At 37.1% G+C, this 14,675-nt stretch overlaps 1 protein-coding gene across 2 annotated transcripts; it reads right to left on the reverse strand.

Annotated features, from left to right (window-relative positions):
• Positions 1-2,242: 2,242 nt before the first annotated feature.
• si:dkey-29p10.4 (tripartite motif-containing protein 14) lies at positions 2,243-14,474 on the reverse strand. Of its 2 annotated transcripts, none has more exons than XM_067390547.1 (7): positions 13,571-14,474; positions 10,140-11,047; positions 9,729-9,830; positions 6,931-7,179; positions 6,171-6,193; positions 5,676-5,824; positions 2,243-4,483 (listed from the first exon to the last, which is right to left on the reverse strand). In XM_067390547.1, exons 1-7 carry the CDS (start codon positions 13,797-13,799, stop codon positions 3,927-3,929), a joined length of 2,217 nt encoding a protein of 738 aa, XP_067246648.1. In that variant the 5' UTR covers positions 13,800-14,474; the 3' UTR covers positions 2,243-3,926. The 2 variants fall into 2 exon arrangements, with proteins under 2 accessions (XP_067246648.1, XP_067246649.1); XM_067390548.1 differs by having other exon boundaries at positions 2,245-4,483; positions 9,735-9,830.
• Between the last annotated feature and the right edge of the window lie 201 nt (positions 14,475-14,675).

Here is a 14,675-nt window from a genome sequence, read left to right on the forward strand (position 1 = left end):
CATTAGCTACATGCTAATGAAACATTTAGAAAGACAGTTTACAAATATCACTAAAAATATCATGATATCATGGATCATGTCAGTTATTATTGCTCCATCTGCCATTTTTCGCTGTTGTTCTTGCTTGCTCACCTTGTCTGTGCACAGATCCAGACGTTAATCCTGCCTTTCCTTGTCTAATGCCTTGAACATGAGCTGGCATATGCAAATATTGGGGGCGTACATATTAATGACCCCGACTGTTACGTAACAGTCGGTGTTATGTTGAGATCCGCGTGTTTTCTGGAAGTCTTTTAAACAAATGAGATTTACATAAGAAGGAGGAAGCAATGGGGTTTGAATCTCAATGTATGTATTTTCCATGTACTGAACTCTTGTTATTTAACTATGCTGAGGTAAATTCAAATTTTGATTCTAGGGCACCTTTAAGGCTATGCAGAGTTGTAGACAGACTTCAGTCACTGAGTGCCACAAACAAGCAGCAGCCGCCTTTTACAGTTCCTCCTGAACCAAAACAATGAGCTAATGTTGCGTTCACGCCATGTCGTAACTGTAATTACGAGGTGGCAACCCATGACGTTCTACACTGTGCTGTTCACATCCTCAGACTCGAATTTATGCGTTTCTCTGGCAACACTATCAACGCTAAAATTAATCTGCAGCAGTCAGGTGGTATAAGTCTGAGCTCTGAAATTTGTTTACGTTCATTATTATTTTAATGTTATGTGCTTTGAGACATGAGGTAATTTAACGCCGTCTCTCGTGGTGCTTTGCTGACTCTGCTCTGTCTGTGTGCATTCATGTGTTTTGGAGGAGGCGTGACTTTGGAGAGAGAGCTCTGAAGGGCAAGCTAGCTTGCTATTGCTAGCCTCTCAGAAACTGCCCACCCCACCTTTAAGTTCAGTTGATGCCTTAATTATAATCAAACTGGATGTGGACATTTATATTATATAAATTGACTTTAAAAAACAAGGTGAATCTCTTGTAACTTAAAGTTCCCTTGAAGTCAAAAATGTTATCCCTTAAAACTCATCTTTGATCACCAAAATGACATATTTAAACATTTTTCTTGTGAAAAATTTTCTTCATGCCTTAAAATAGCTTGAATGTAATACCGTTGCTCCATTTAGTATACGCGGATCTATAAATATGCTAATTAGCCCCGCCTCCACTCACTCGCTCGCTCAACTTACTGGTAAACGCTGCACAATGGTATTGCTTTTTACAACATCGGACACATAACGGTACATAATATGATTATAGTTAATGATATGCTGGCAACAGCCAGGTAAGTCTGTGATGTAAGACCGCATTTTTGAGGAGAAAATACTCATGTTGTTGACTGATGAATTTCCACATGGTTTGTCTTAAAGCATTTTAAAAACACCACATAGACATATAAACAACTTCAAAAACTTGATTTTCACCACAGGGGCTCTTTAAAAAATGAAGCTGAAACACCAAATTACTTTGATAAGTTAAAGTAATGGAAAAACAAACTGCCATGACTTATTGATCATATCTTTTTTTTCATTGAACATATTCCTAAAGACAAAAACGCAATTAAGGTAATCCAAGACAGCGTTGCTTGTTTATTACCACCATGATGAAAGAGAGGTGATCTATAACAGAAAAACTAATTCTAAATATTACAATATCAAAAATAAGATGGATCTAGCATCGAGTGCACTCAGCCCTCAGGAACAAATACATGACAGATGAATTTCTTCAGTGAATTAGTTCTGTCTCAGTAGGACTTAGTGTCCCCTTCATGTCTCAGCTGTTTTGAACTGTGTAAATTCACACTGGGGAGAGTCGATGTGTGAGCGGTCAGAGTACGGTGAGCAGCTGTAAGGCAGCTCTGATTATTCTGCCAGTTACAGCAGAGTGACGGAGCGGCTCTGCACCTGTTTTCACAGGCAGCTGGGAGCAAAATGACCCCTGACCAAATGTCTGTACCACTGAGATAGAGCCTGGCTTAGGGTACAGGTTTGTTACCATGGCACTGCACCTAGTTTGCCTGTAGAGATGTTTTACCAAAAATGAGGTGGAACTTCAGAGGAAATGATACAGAAGTAAAAAGTAAAAAAATAAATAAAAAATGTGTGTGTGTGTGTGTATATATATATATATATATATATATATATATATATATATATATATATATATATGTGTGTATGTCAGTACAGGCAGGTATTGACTTTTCAAGACACTCTTATCACTACATCATTGTAATGTTTTTTTCTCTCATTTTTTTTTCTCTATTAACTGCACAATTTGTATTGAAATGAATTGAACTGTAAGAGCGTTTTTTAGAACAGGTGACTCGCTTTGTCTTGACCCTGATGGACTCCTCCTCCTCCCACCAGTGGCTCAAATGAAAATAAAATGGCACATTATTTTTTACAAAACATACAAAACCAGAAAAGCTTTTGTGACAACACAGGCTTTATCAAATCTGTCCGTGACAGAACACAGAAAAATATATTTGTGCTGTTAAACATCTGTGAAGAAGACAACATTGAAAATAATCAGATACTTTTTAAGAAACAGGAGAATTTTGTAGCACAGTTCAAACAATCGTAAAATGAACTGAATGTCTATTCATTAGATATTGAACAATACTGCCACCTAGAGTTGAAATGTAATATCAAGCACTGAAAAATTAGACTCCAAACAGAAATTCAACATTGGCAGAACCTATGGAACAATAAAGATATGCTAGAAATTATTTTTTAAAAATCATTAGAAAATGGCTAGAGATACTGGCATCCTGGATACTGGATGGAAACGTGCTCCATTGTTGAAAAACAACAATTATTACATTCATTCTAGACTGAAATAAGAACACAAGGCTTCAGAAATATCTCTGAAAATCGAGTTCCATTTAGAATGTTTCACTTTATCTAGTCTTGGTTGAAATGCTTAACTTCAACAGATTACTGACAAATATTTCCCCTGGCCTTCAGTTTATTTAAGAACATGAAAATACAGTGCACTTTTATATTTTACTTAATATAAAAATAAAAATTAATTATCTAAAATTCTAAAATCAATCCTAAAAAACATAAAAGATTGAGAAACGGTTTAAAAAAGTTGAAAGGCTGTGCAAGATTGTTTTGAAAAAACACCATTCCAGATGATATATAAATGGATATATAAAGCATATATTTGGAATGGAAATAGAGTTTAAAAAGGCTTAGATATGTAAATATTCCCATATTAAAAAAATCTGTGTATCATCATTAATCATTCAGAAAAAAATAGGCCATTATTTTCAAGACCTCTTGCACTCTTAGGTTCAGCAGTCATGACTATTGGAATGATGTTATGTGGAATGTAAAAGTCATTTGTGTTGCTTAAAGGGATAGTTCACCCCAAAATTTTTAATTATTCCATAATTTACCCACCCTCAAGCCATCCTAGGTGAATATGACTATCTTCTGTCAGACGAACACAGACAGAGATATATTTAAAAATATTCTGGCTCTGCACCTAGTTTATAATGGTAGTGAATGGGGACCAAAAAAGTGCATCCATCCATCATAAAAGTAATCCACACAGCTTCAGGAGGTTAATAAAGTCAGTTATAATAGTTTATAAAGTTTTAAATATGGATATTTTTCTCACAAAAACCCATTGCTTCACTTTAGAAGGCATTTATTAACCCCCTGGAGCCATATGGATTACTTTTATGATGGATGGATGCACTTTTTTGGGCTTCAAAATCTTGAGCCACATTCACTACCATTATAAAGCTCGAAAGGGCCAGGATTTTTTAAATCTCCGATTGCGTTCATCTGAAAGAAGGTACACCTCATATACACCTAGGATGGCTTGAGGGTGAGTAAATCATAGGATAATTTTAATTTTTGGTTGAACTATGCCTTTAATATAATAAAAAGTGTCATGAAAGCGCAAACAGTCTAGTCTTTAGTGGTCTTTGTAAATATATCGCAGACGCTGAGCTGAGTTTTAGAAACAGCCAGCGCCGGATACAAGGGCTCAGTGAACTTCTGCTCGAAACTGTACAGCAAAGAAAGAGCTCCTTCCCTGGCCACACTATAAAAAGACAAGCGACCTTCATTAAAATCCAGCAGCACTCCGACCTTACAAAGTTCAGTGGCACACACAGGTGAAGCCACTTTATCGTGTAGAGCTTCCACCTTTCCCTTCTCATAAATTAGACACCAAGAATTGGGGTAGAAGCCAATACGGCAGGCGTCTTTTTGCCCCTTTCTGCCTATCTGTCCATCACAGACGCCCACCTTCCAGCGGCCCTCATCCAGAGAGACCTCCACTTCCCAGTAGCAGCAGCCTCCATCTATGGCATGAGAGCCCAGCACCTGGGGGAAAATGTTAAAGCGCGTCTCCTGCTCGGTGTAGTCCTGCTGGGTCTCGCTGTACTGCACCGTCCGGTTTTCATCAGACAGCAGCAGCTTTGGATGGGCAGTATCAGGATCCAGAGTTGGGCTTATCCCATCTGCGGACAGAAACATCAGGTGTCAGACATAATATTTGTGTCTGCCAATCACAGTCTTTCTGTAGCCTCACTTAATAGTTTCATTTCACCAGACAGAATGTTACAGTATTATGACAAAATGCTGGCATAATAGTGTAATAATGAAATACGTAAGAGGGCAGGTGTAATATTTTTTACAATTTCCTTTGTCGTTTTCACAACAAAACCTGCCCAATTGCTATTCCAAACCCACTTAAAACTAGCCCAATCACGTTTTGGGGGGTCCCCGGTAAAATCGTGCATTCCAGGGGCTAAATATCATGTTATTTGGGGTCGCTTCAACCCATGGACATGAAAAAACAACCCGCGGCAACAGTGTTAAAGTAGCTCAATTCCGCGAGAAAACCGTGGACTTGGTAACACTGGTTGCCAGGTTTGCATAACAAAACCAGCCCAATTGCTATTCCAAAACAACCCAAAACTTGCCCAATCACGTTCGGAAGATAAAAAACGAAGGGGGGAACAATGTTGTAAAAGTAGCCCAATTCCATGGGAAATCCGCAGAACTCGTTTCATAATTGATGAACTTTACAGTTATTGAACTGAACTGACTTGAGCTGAATAATGACACTATTGTCTTTTTTAGAGCTGCTTTACAGAAGAATTTGAACTTGTCTCATATTTGATGAAGTTTGCATAACTTATTCTGTAATTTTCCTGTTTATTACCGTGAAGCTGCTTTGAAACAATCTCTGTTGTATAAAACACTATATAAATAAAGGTAACGTGACTTGACCTCACAGGCACGATAAAATATTGACATCAGCTACCAGCGTAAACATCTTCATGTTAATATTTAACCAACAACCTAGAGATAACCTAGACGGCAATATTATTGGACACCCAAACTATACTTTTTTCTAATTTAAAAATATATCAAAATCCTTATTTGGATGGTAATTTTTTCTCATAGGAATGAATGGTATTTTTTAACACTTACAGGGGTTAGTCATTGATTTTATTGCCATCCGAATTCAAAATGTAGATGTTTTTTTACCACCACCCACGTAAAAATCCCCAGCAAACACCAAGGTTGTGTGGTGATTTAATTGCCATTCGAATCCACATCTCTGAGTCAGAACTACAGCTTATTTTATATGCATTATATGCCCTACAAGTATATGTAGTATAATTAAGAGTGTAAATGACTCACACAGCAGTCTGAAAGGGTCTCGGTGAGGCAGTGATATGAGCACAGTCTCCAGTCTCCTCTCGGTCCAGTCATGAAGACAGTCCAGTCGGTCTTGGTTTATCTCCTGAGGAGGCTGGAGGTTTTGCACAGGGTCAGGCAGCGCAGTCAGTCTGGATGAAGACAGGATGGTTTAGTAAAAATAATCAAACATACTACAAGGGATAGTTCACCCAAAAATGAAAATGTATCATTTATTTACCCTCAAATGGTTGCAAACCTGTATACATTTCTTTGTTCTGTTGAACACAAAGATATTTTGAGGAATGTTTGTAACCAAACATTTGTGTGACTTCCATAGCAGTTTTTTTATACTATGGAAGTCAATGGTGCCCCACAAATGTTTGGTTACAAACATTCTTCAAAATATCTTCCTAGAAATCTTATGACAAAGGGTGAACTATCCCTGTAATGAGTATATTTATCCAAATCACCAAATAATAGAACCATTTTACTTACTGTCCTGCTATTTTGCTGTATTCCTGAAATAAACAGAAACAGTTGTGTTACATATGCAACTTTACTAAAAATAAAAGTACCAAAATATGTATAATAAACACATCTACAAATCTCTCATTAGCTATGTTTCCATCCAAAGTTGCGAATTAAACTTATGCACAAAACTGGAATATCACATAAAACATTTGCGAACAAAGCCATCCCATGTGTTCAAGAGAACAAAATCATCACTTCCTGGGAAAATGGCCCAAAATATCTGTAATAAAAATGTAAGTTGTTGCAATCAGGGAACCCACTGTGGCTCTTTTGTCCTAAATCATTACTGACTAGCACCTCAAAGTGTGCAGACGAAATGAAATAAACACCATCATGTTATCTTGCTTTCGGATGCTGGTATTTGTGAACTCGATCATGTGAGGAAATTAAACCCAATCATTTTAATGACAGACTTTGGCTCAGGCATTGCAGAATAACAACATTTTAAATGTTGTGCGATGAAATTGATCCGCTGGTTAGTACAGTTATCCAATCACATCGTCACATGAGTTTTGTGTTGTGCAACGAGAGATTGGTCAGTATGCGCATGTCTTCTTATTAAATAAAAAAATTGATCTGCCTCAATTGAGTGCATACATTTTTAGTAGTATTTATGCGCATCTTGCCATTTCTATCCAGCATTTTTTTTTTTTGCGATATCCCAAAAGGTGCATAAAAATAGATGGATGGAAGCATAGCTAATGATCACTGTTGCTTGTCGTACCATGATGAAGGCCTGGTCCTGGTACTGTGACGTCCCTACAGCATTGGTCATTCCCTGCAAGGTGTTTAATACGGTCTGGCTAGATATCAAGGCACCCTGTAATGCGTCCAGCTGCTTTTCAATGCTTCCCAGCACCCTGTGCTCTTCCTGGGCTACACAGCGTAATGCCTGCCCCTCCTCTTGCTCCAGAGCCTCCCGCATGACCTGATACTGCTGCAAAACAGCCACCCGCGCATCCTCCAGTCCCGTCTACAAAAAACAATGAGGTAAACAAGAGAGTTATGGCACAAAGAGTTAACTTTTTTTTTTACACTATTGTTTTCTGATTATTCCTTTGTTTATTCCTATCTTCTGTTGTTTTAAAATATGATATATAAATAAACTTTGCTTTTACACTAATATTGACATGACTATTTATTTGCCCCCACCCTGATTTTTTTTTTTTTTTTTGCATATTTGTCACACTTAAATGATTCAGATCATCAAACAAATGTTAATATTACACAAAGACAACCTGAGTAAATACAAAATGCAGTTTTTAAATGATGATCATTTATTAAGGGAAAAAAGCTGTCCAAACCTGCCTAGCCCTATGTGAAAAAGTAATTGCCCCCTAAACCTAATAACTGGTTGTGCCACCCTTGGCAGCAACAATCATTTAAGTGTGACAAAAATACAAAAAAAATCACAAAGGGGCAAATACGTTTTCACAGCACTGTATAAACAAGATTATTGTTGATCAAGTTGATTATTTTATATACTAATACAGTACTTTTAGCTTGTATTTTTACAAACCCGATTCCAAAAAAGTTGGGACACTGTATAAATTGTGAATAAAAAAGGAATGCAATAATTTACAAATCTCATAAACTTATATTTTATTCAAAATAGAATATAAATAACATATCAAATGTTGAAAATGAGACATTTTGAAATGTCATGCCAAATATTGGCTCATTTTGGATTTCATGAGAGCTACACATTCCAAAAACGTTGGGACAGGTAGCAATAAGAGGCGGGAAAAGTTAAATGTACATATAAGGAACAGCTGGAGGCCCAATTTGCAACTTATTAGGTCAATTGGCAACATGATTGGGTATAAAAAGAGCCTCTCAGAGTGGCAGTGTCTCTCAGAAGTCAAGATGGGCAGAGGATCACCAATTCCCCCAATGCTGCGGCCAAAAATAGTGGAGCAATATCAGAAAGGAGTTTCTCAGAGAAAAATTGCAAAAAGTTTGAAGTTATCATCATCTACAGTGTATAATATCATCCAAAGATTCAGAGAATCTGGAACAATCTCTGTGCGTAAGGGTCAAGGCCGGAAAACCATACTGGATGCCCGTGATCTTCGGGCCCTTAGACGGCACTGGATCACATACAGGAATGCAGCTGTAATGAAAATCACAACATGGGCTCAGGAATACTTCCAGAAAATATTGTCGGTGAACACAATCCACCGTGCCATTCGCTGTTGCCGGCTAAAACTGTATAGGTCAAAAAAGAAGCCATATCTAAACATGATCCAGAAGCGCAGGCGTTTTCTCTGGGCCAAGGCTCATTTAAAATGGACTGTGGCAAAGTGGAAAACTGTTCTGTGGTCAGACTAATCAAAATTTGAAGTTCTTTTTGGAAAACTGGGACACCATGTCATCCGGACTAAAGAGGACAAGGACAACCGAAGTTGTTATCAGCGCTCCGTTCAGAAGCCTGCATCTCTGATGGTATGGGGTTGCATGAGTGCGTGTGGCATGGGCAGCTTACACATCTGGAAAGGCACCATCAATGCTGAAAGGTATATCCAAGTTCTAGAACAACATATGCTCCCATCCAGACGTCGTCTCTTTCAGGGAAGACCTTGCGTTTTCCAACATGACAATGCCAGACCACATACTGCATCAATTACAACATCATGGCTGCGTAGAAGAAGGATCCGGGTACTGAAATGGCCAGCCTGCAGTCTAGATCTTTCAGCCATAGAAAACATTTAGCGCATCATAAAGAGGAAGATGCGACAAAGAAGACCTAAGACAGTTGAGCAACTAGGAGCCTGTATTAGACAAGAATGGGAAAACATTCCTATTCCTAAACTTGAGCAACTTGTCTCCTCAGTTATAAGACTGTTATAAAAAGAAGAGGGGATGCCACACAGTGGTAAACATGGCCTTGTCCCAACTTTTTTGAGATGTGTTGATGCCATGAAATTTAAAATCAACTTATTTTTCTCTTAAAATGATACATTTTCTCAGTTTAAACATTTGATATGTAATCTATGTTGTATTCTGAATAAAATATTGAAATTTGAAACTTCCACATCATTGCATTCTGTTTTTATTCACAATTTGTACAGTGTCCCAACTTTTTTGGAATCGGGTTTGTAATATATTTTTCAGTTTTCATTTTAGTTTAAGTTTTAGCAATTTTGTTATGTGCTTTTGTCATTTTTATTCATTTCTATTTAGCGATTTCTAATTACATTTAAATTTCTATATAAATATTTTGTTTTAGTCATTTTAGTACTTCAACTTAAGCTTATTTTATTTTAGTTAGCTGCCATTGCCAATGCAACATTTCTAATTTTTTTTTTTTTTCATCTAATATTGATATTTTATTTTATTTCAGCTTTTTGTTAACTAATGAAAACGATTATTAGTTCATTTTTTTTGTTAAAAACAACACTGGATTGAAAACATGAACAAGTCAACAAAACATTTTAATATAAACTTTATTAAACATATATGTTATATATATATATATATATATATATATATATAACTTTCTAAACAAAATGACACACTTACACTTACCTGGACACCACGTTTTTTCTCACTGAGCTCAGAGAGTTTTTCCTGAATGGACTTTTCTGTTTTTTGTATTTTTTGCATCTCATCCTTTAGTGAACCCTGAGACATGAATGTAGATACAACAATGAGCAAGAAAGCAAAGATTTCTACTTCAAATAAATGCTTTTCTTTTGAACTTTCTCTTCATGCAACAATCCTGAAAAAATCTTAAAATATATTGTTTGTTTCCAACATTGATAATAATCATAAATGTTTCTTGAGCAGCAAATCAGCATATTGCAATGATTTCTGTAAAATCATGTGACACTGATGCTGAAAATTAAATAACATTGAATGATAGTGTAATAATGTAGATAGTATTAAATCACCAATTAAAACAATTAGAAAGGAGAAAAACTAATCCCTCACTCTGAGCTCCTGCTCGGCCTCGCGGATGCTGATGCACTCGTGCCCCTTGTGCGACCCAACCAAGGAACAAACGGTACAAACACACACTGCACATGATCGACAGTAGATCCGGTTCATCTCCTGGTGCTCTTGGCATCTCCAGAGAGACACATCCTCCACAGCGTTCACGAGCGGGTGGTTCTGGAACACCGGCTTCTCCAGGTGCGCACGCAGGTGCTCGGAGCACATGGAGGCCCCGCAAACCAGACAGGTCTTTACCGCCACCTTCTGTTCTGAACTGGGACAGTAATGGCAGGGCACAGAGCTGCTCCTGGAAAGTCTCTCTGATGATATGGAGGAGATCCCAAGGGACTCTTCACTGTTAGAAGCACTGACTTTTCCCCACCTTCCAAGCGATTGAGAGGTGGCGTTGACTGCTGGTGAGTCACTGGCTTTGGAAGAGGTGGCTGGTGGCTCTTTTGAGGGAGCTTTCTCTCCCTGAGGTGTGCTGCTTGTCCTGGGTGAGCCCGTGTCACCGTAGGAATCTACAGTATGCTGGTCTTGCTGAGAGGAACTTGTGTTCCTCTCAGGAGATGATTCTGCATGAGGAGATTCGATCTCCTCTGATTGTGGAGGTGTGTGTTGTTCACTGCGTTGTGTTGATGTGTCACTCACAGAGGTCGTCCCACAAACCACTGATGGAGACTGGCTTTCAGATGGGCGTTCATCTCCTGTGGCCCTTCTTTTCTGTGGTACTGATGTTTCTTCATCAGAGTCATTGATGTTGATTACATCAGGGCCACGGACGGTGTCATTAAATGGTGCTGTGCCCAGTCTCCATCCACCGCCATCGAACGCCGAACTGAACTTCCTCTTACCATGCCATTTCTTCGAGTGTCGGCTATGATGCTTCTTTCCAAAGGACCAATCTAGATGATAACACAGAACCGCATTAATGTTTGTTTTTTGGGGGGTGGGGGTTGATTTTGTTAAAACTTGTATTTTCAACTTGTATTTTTGATAAATGAAAGTCAGATTAAAACTGTCTTTGAAGCTCTTTACCATGCTTTTATTATTATTATTTTTTATAATTTTTTTTCAAATGGATTTGAATGCATTTTATTGTCATGGACCCAGACTTTTCGTCTTCTTAATCTATGAAAATCAATAATAATTTTTTTCTCACCCATTTTTTTTTTTTTTTTTTTTTTTACCTCTCAGTTGTATAAAGTTTTTTTTTTAAACTTGTTTACCAAGTTTTATATATATATATCAGTGAAGAGCTTGAGATTAATTATTTGACATGTGCAAGGTAAATATCATCAACGAACTAATTATTTTTACTGTGCATAATTTCAAATCAATTTGCTATTGTAAAATTATGCAAAAGAAATATTATTAAATAGTCTGTATTATAATATTTAAAAAAAAAAAAAAAATCACCCAAAAATGAAATTTTTGTCATTAATTATTCACCCTCATGTTGTTCCAAACCCAGAAGATCTTCGTTTGTCTACAGAACAAAAATTAAGATATTTTTGATAAAACCTGAGAGGGTTTTTTTTGATCCCTCATAGAAAGCAACGTAATTACAGTCATTAATGATCCAGGAAAGAGGTAAATACATCCTTAAAATAGTCAACGTGACTACAGTGGTTCAACATTAATGTTATGATGTGATGAGAATACTTTTTGTGCACAAAAACAAAAATAACGACTTTATTCAACAATATCTTCTCTCAATATCTACCTTAATATTATAAAGCGATGAGAATATTTTTGTGCACCAAAAAAAACCCCAAAAACTACTTTTTAACAATATCTATGGCTAATTTCAAATCACTGCTTCATGAAGCTTCAGAGCTTGACAAATCGAATCAGTGAATCGGAGCACCAAAGTCTCGAGCAGTGCCCAAGGAAGTCGACCGGAAGTTGAAGTCGGCCAGGTGCCGCCATCTTGTAGCAGAACTTCACTTGCGTTAGCATCCCCATTGACTCCCATTCATTTTGGCGTCACTTTGACAGTGAACAACTTTACATCTGAGGCGTTTAAAGACTCCATTTGTCCATTATTTATTTCCAAAGATACACGACAATGTATAAAGGGCTCCATTACCTTCTATGTTACATTATGGCCCCGTAGAAACAGTTTTTGTAAAAATAAGCTAACGATTGCGTCATAACCACTCGACTCTCTGTCGCACAGTAGAGAAATTACCGTACAGACAGGAGGAGAAGCTTGCAGACAATCGGGGAGATTATCTTAATATGGCGTACTGGCGTTACATTTTAAAATACTATACAAACTAATTAATCAGAATACTTACTCCTGCTCACTCACGCCAAAGAACTCCCCGCTCAAGCTCGCCGTCTCTGCAAGATTAACGATGGCAGTTTGCACGCACAGCTACTAGAAGATTTACATCTGTCAGACAGGCTGCGGATGTCATCAAGCTTAGTGTGAGTCTGCGCGTCAGAAACGGAAGTGCTAAAAATCGCTAAAAATGGGCTTCACTTGACTCAATTGAGTTCCAATGGGGTCGCTGTGTCCATTTCTTTTACTGTCTATGGTCTCGAGCAGTTTGGTGTTTGATACGTGATCCAAATCAATGATTCAACTCAAAAGATTCATAATGCTCCGAAGCAGTGTTTTGAAATCGGCCATCACTAGATATTGTTAAAAAGTAGTTTTGGGTTTTTTTTGGCTTTATAATATTAAGATAGAACCACTGAACTCACATGAACTGTTTTAAATATGTTTTTAGTACCTTTATGGATCTTGAGAGAGGAAATGTCATTGCTGGCTATGCAGGTCTCATGGAGACATCAGATTTCAACAAAAATATCTTAATTTGTGTTCTAAAGATGAACAAAGTTCTTACGGGTGTAAAACGACATGAGGGTGAGTAATAAATGACATTATTTTCATTTTTGGGTGAACTAACCCTTTGGACCTTGAATGACTGTAATTACGTTGTTTTCTGAGGGATAAAAAAAAAACCCTCTCAGATTTCATCAAAAAAATATCTTAATTTGTTTTTAAAGATGAACGAAGGTCTTACGGGTTTGGAAAACCCTTTAAAAATGTAATTTCTTTCATAGTATTCTTTTAAAAATAATACATCATTTGATATTGCCTGATTGATGTTGAAATGGAGGAAATAATCATGACTGTAAATTACAAAAGTATCATAATTCTCCCGTGATGTATATAAGTTAAACTGTTGAACATTGTTAGTAGACAAACTAGAAAGACTATGAAAAGTCTTTATTTTCTATAAAAACTCCATAAATGCATCCTCATATTCACTATTAAAATGCTTGAAACCTGATATGAGACACAGAATTGTGGCCTACGTCATGCTCAATGTACACAACATGTGCACTACAAATAACACAGGCTACACGTCATCAAAGTCAGCGTTTATTTTGCGTTCAGTAAATTAACGTACTTATGTTTGGTCTGGCTGTAGATGTCGACGCTCCGTCCGTGTAGTCTGGCAGCTGCTGGTACTCGTACCTGCACTCGGGACAATAATAAGGTCCGGTGTCAGATCCGCTCCATAACTCACTGATACAAGCCTTACAGAAGCTGTGGCGGCATCCCAGCGTCACCTGATCCCGACAGTCCTCATGACACAGAGGACATTTCAGAGGTTTGTCATTAGAAGCTCCCATCATTAGAGCTTTATTTACAGAAGAACGACTCACGACAGAAGAAACGAAACTGACCTAACACGCAGTGGGCGGGGCCTCATCTTTTGAATCGCGCAAACATTTCTTTTAAAGCGACAGTGCACAATATATTCGGTGCACAACGCTATCTATCTATCTATCTATCTATCTATCTATCTATCTATCTATCTATCTATCTATCTATCTATCTATCTATCTATCTATCTATCTATCTATTGTTTTCACATTAGAATAGAAGTACACTAATGTGTTTGCGCTAATCCTTTATGAAAATATGCTTCAAATAAAGTAAGAATGCCCTTATTCAGTACATTAGCTACTAAAACAACATTCATAACTCATTAATATGGCGGATTTTTTTTTCTTTTTTTTGAAGATTTATTAGAAATAAACTGAATGTCCCCAAAAATAAAATAAAATAAAATAAAAACAGTACAGGCTCATTGAGTAATGAATTATTTGAATTGTTTCATGTGGGTCTAAATCGTTAGATTATCATGCCATCATCATTAAAGGATTAGTTCACTCTCAAATAAAAATTTCCTGATAATTTACTCACCCCCATGTCATCCAAGATGTTTATGTCTTTCTTCAGCCGCAAAGAAATTAAGGTTTTTGATGAAAACATTCCAGGATTATTCTCCTTTATAGTGGACTTCATTGGTCTCCAAACGATTGAAGGTCAAAATTAGATATGCTAAAATGTATATGCTTTATTTAAACAAATGATGGCCTTGCATGTGCTTCCGCCAAAAGCGCACTTTCCATATTCTTCAAAAAGCTTATGCTGTATGTCTTACGTGTTCTCTATTGTACTTTAGGAAAAAACAGAACTGTTGCTTTCGTTCCATAAGTAGAATA

The sequence above is a fragment of the Chanodichthys erythropterus genome, chromosome 7 (assembly GCF_024489055.1).
Source record: "Chanodichthys erythropterus isolate Z2021 chromosome 7, ASM2448905v1, whole genome shotgun sequence".
In the NCBI taxonomy this organism is placed as follows: domain Eukaryota; kingdom Metazoa; phylum Chordata; class Actinopteri; order Cypriniformes; family Xenocyprididae; genus Chanodichthys; species Chanodichthys erythropterus.

Bases quoted from the DNA above. Each gene is read 5' to 3' on its own strand.
- si:dkey-29p10.4 (XM_067390547.1), bottom strand. From the start codon at position 13,799: ATGATGGGAGCTTCTAATGACAAACCTCTGAAATGTCCTCTGTGTCAT. The intron at 9,831-10,139 runs GTGAGGGATTAG...TTCATGTCTCAG, and splicing joins AGGCCGAGCAGGAGCTCAGA to GGTTCACTAAAGGATGAGAT. The intron at 6,194-6,930 runs GTACGACAAGCA...TGTTTATTTCAG, and splicing joins AGGACCAGGCCTTCATCATG to GAATACAGCAAAATAGCAGG.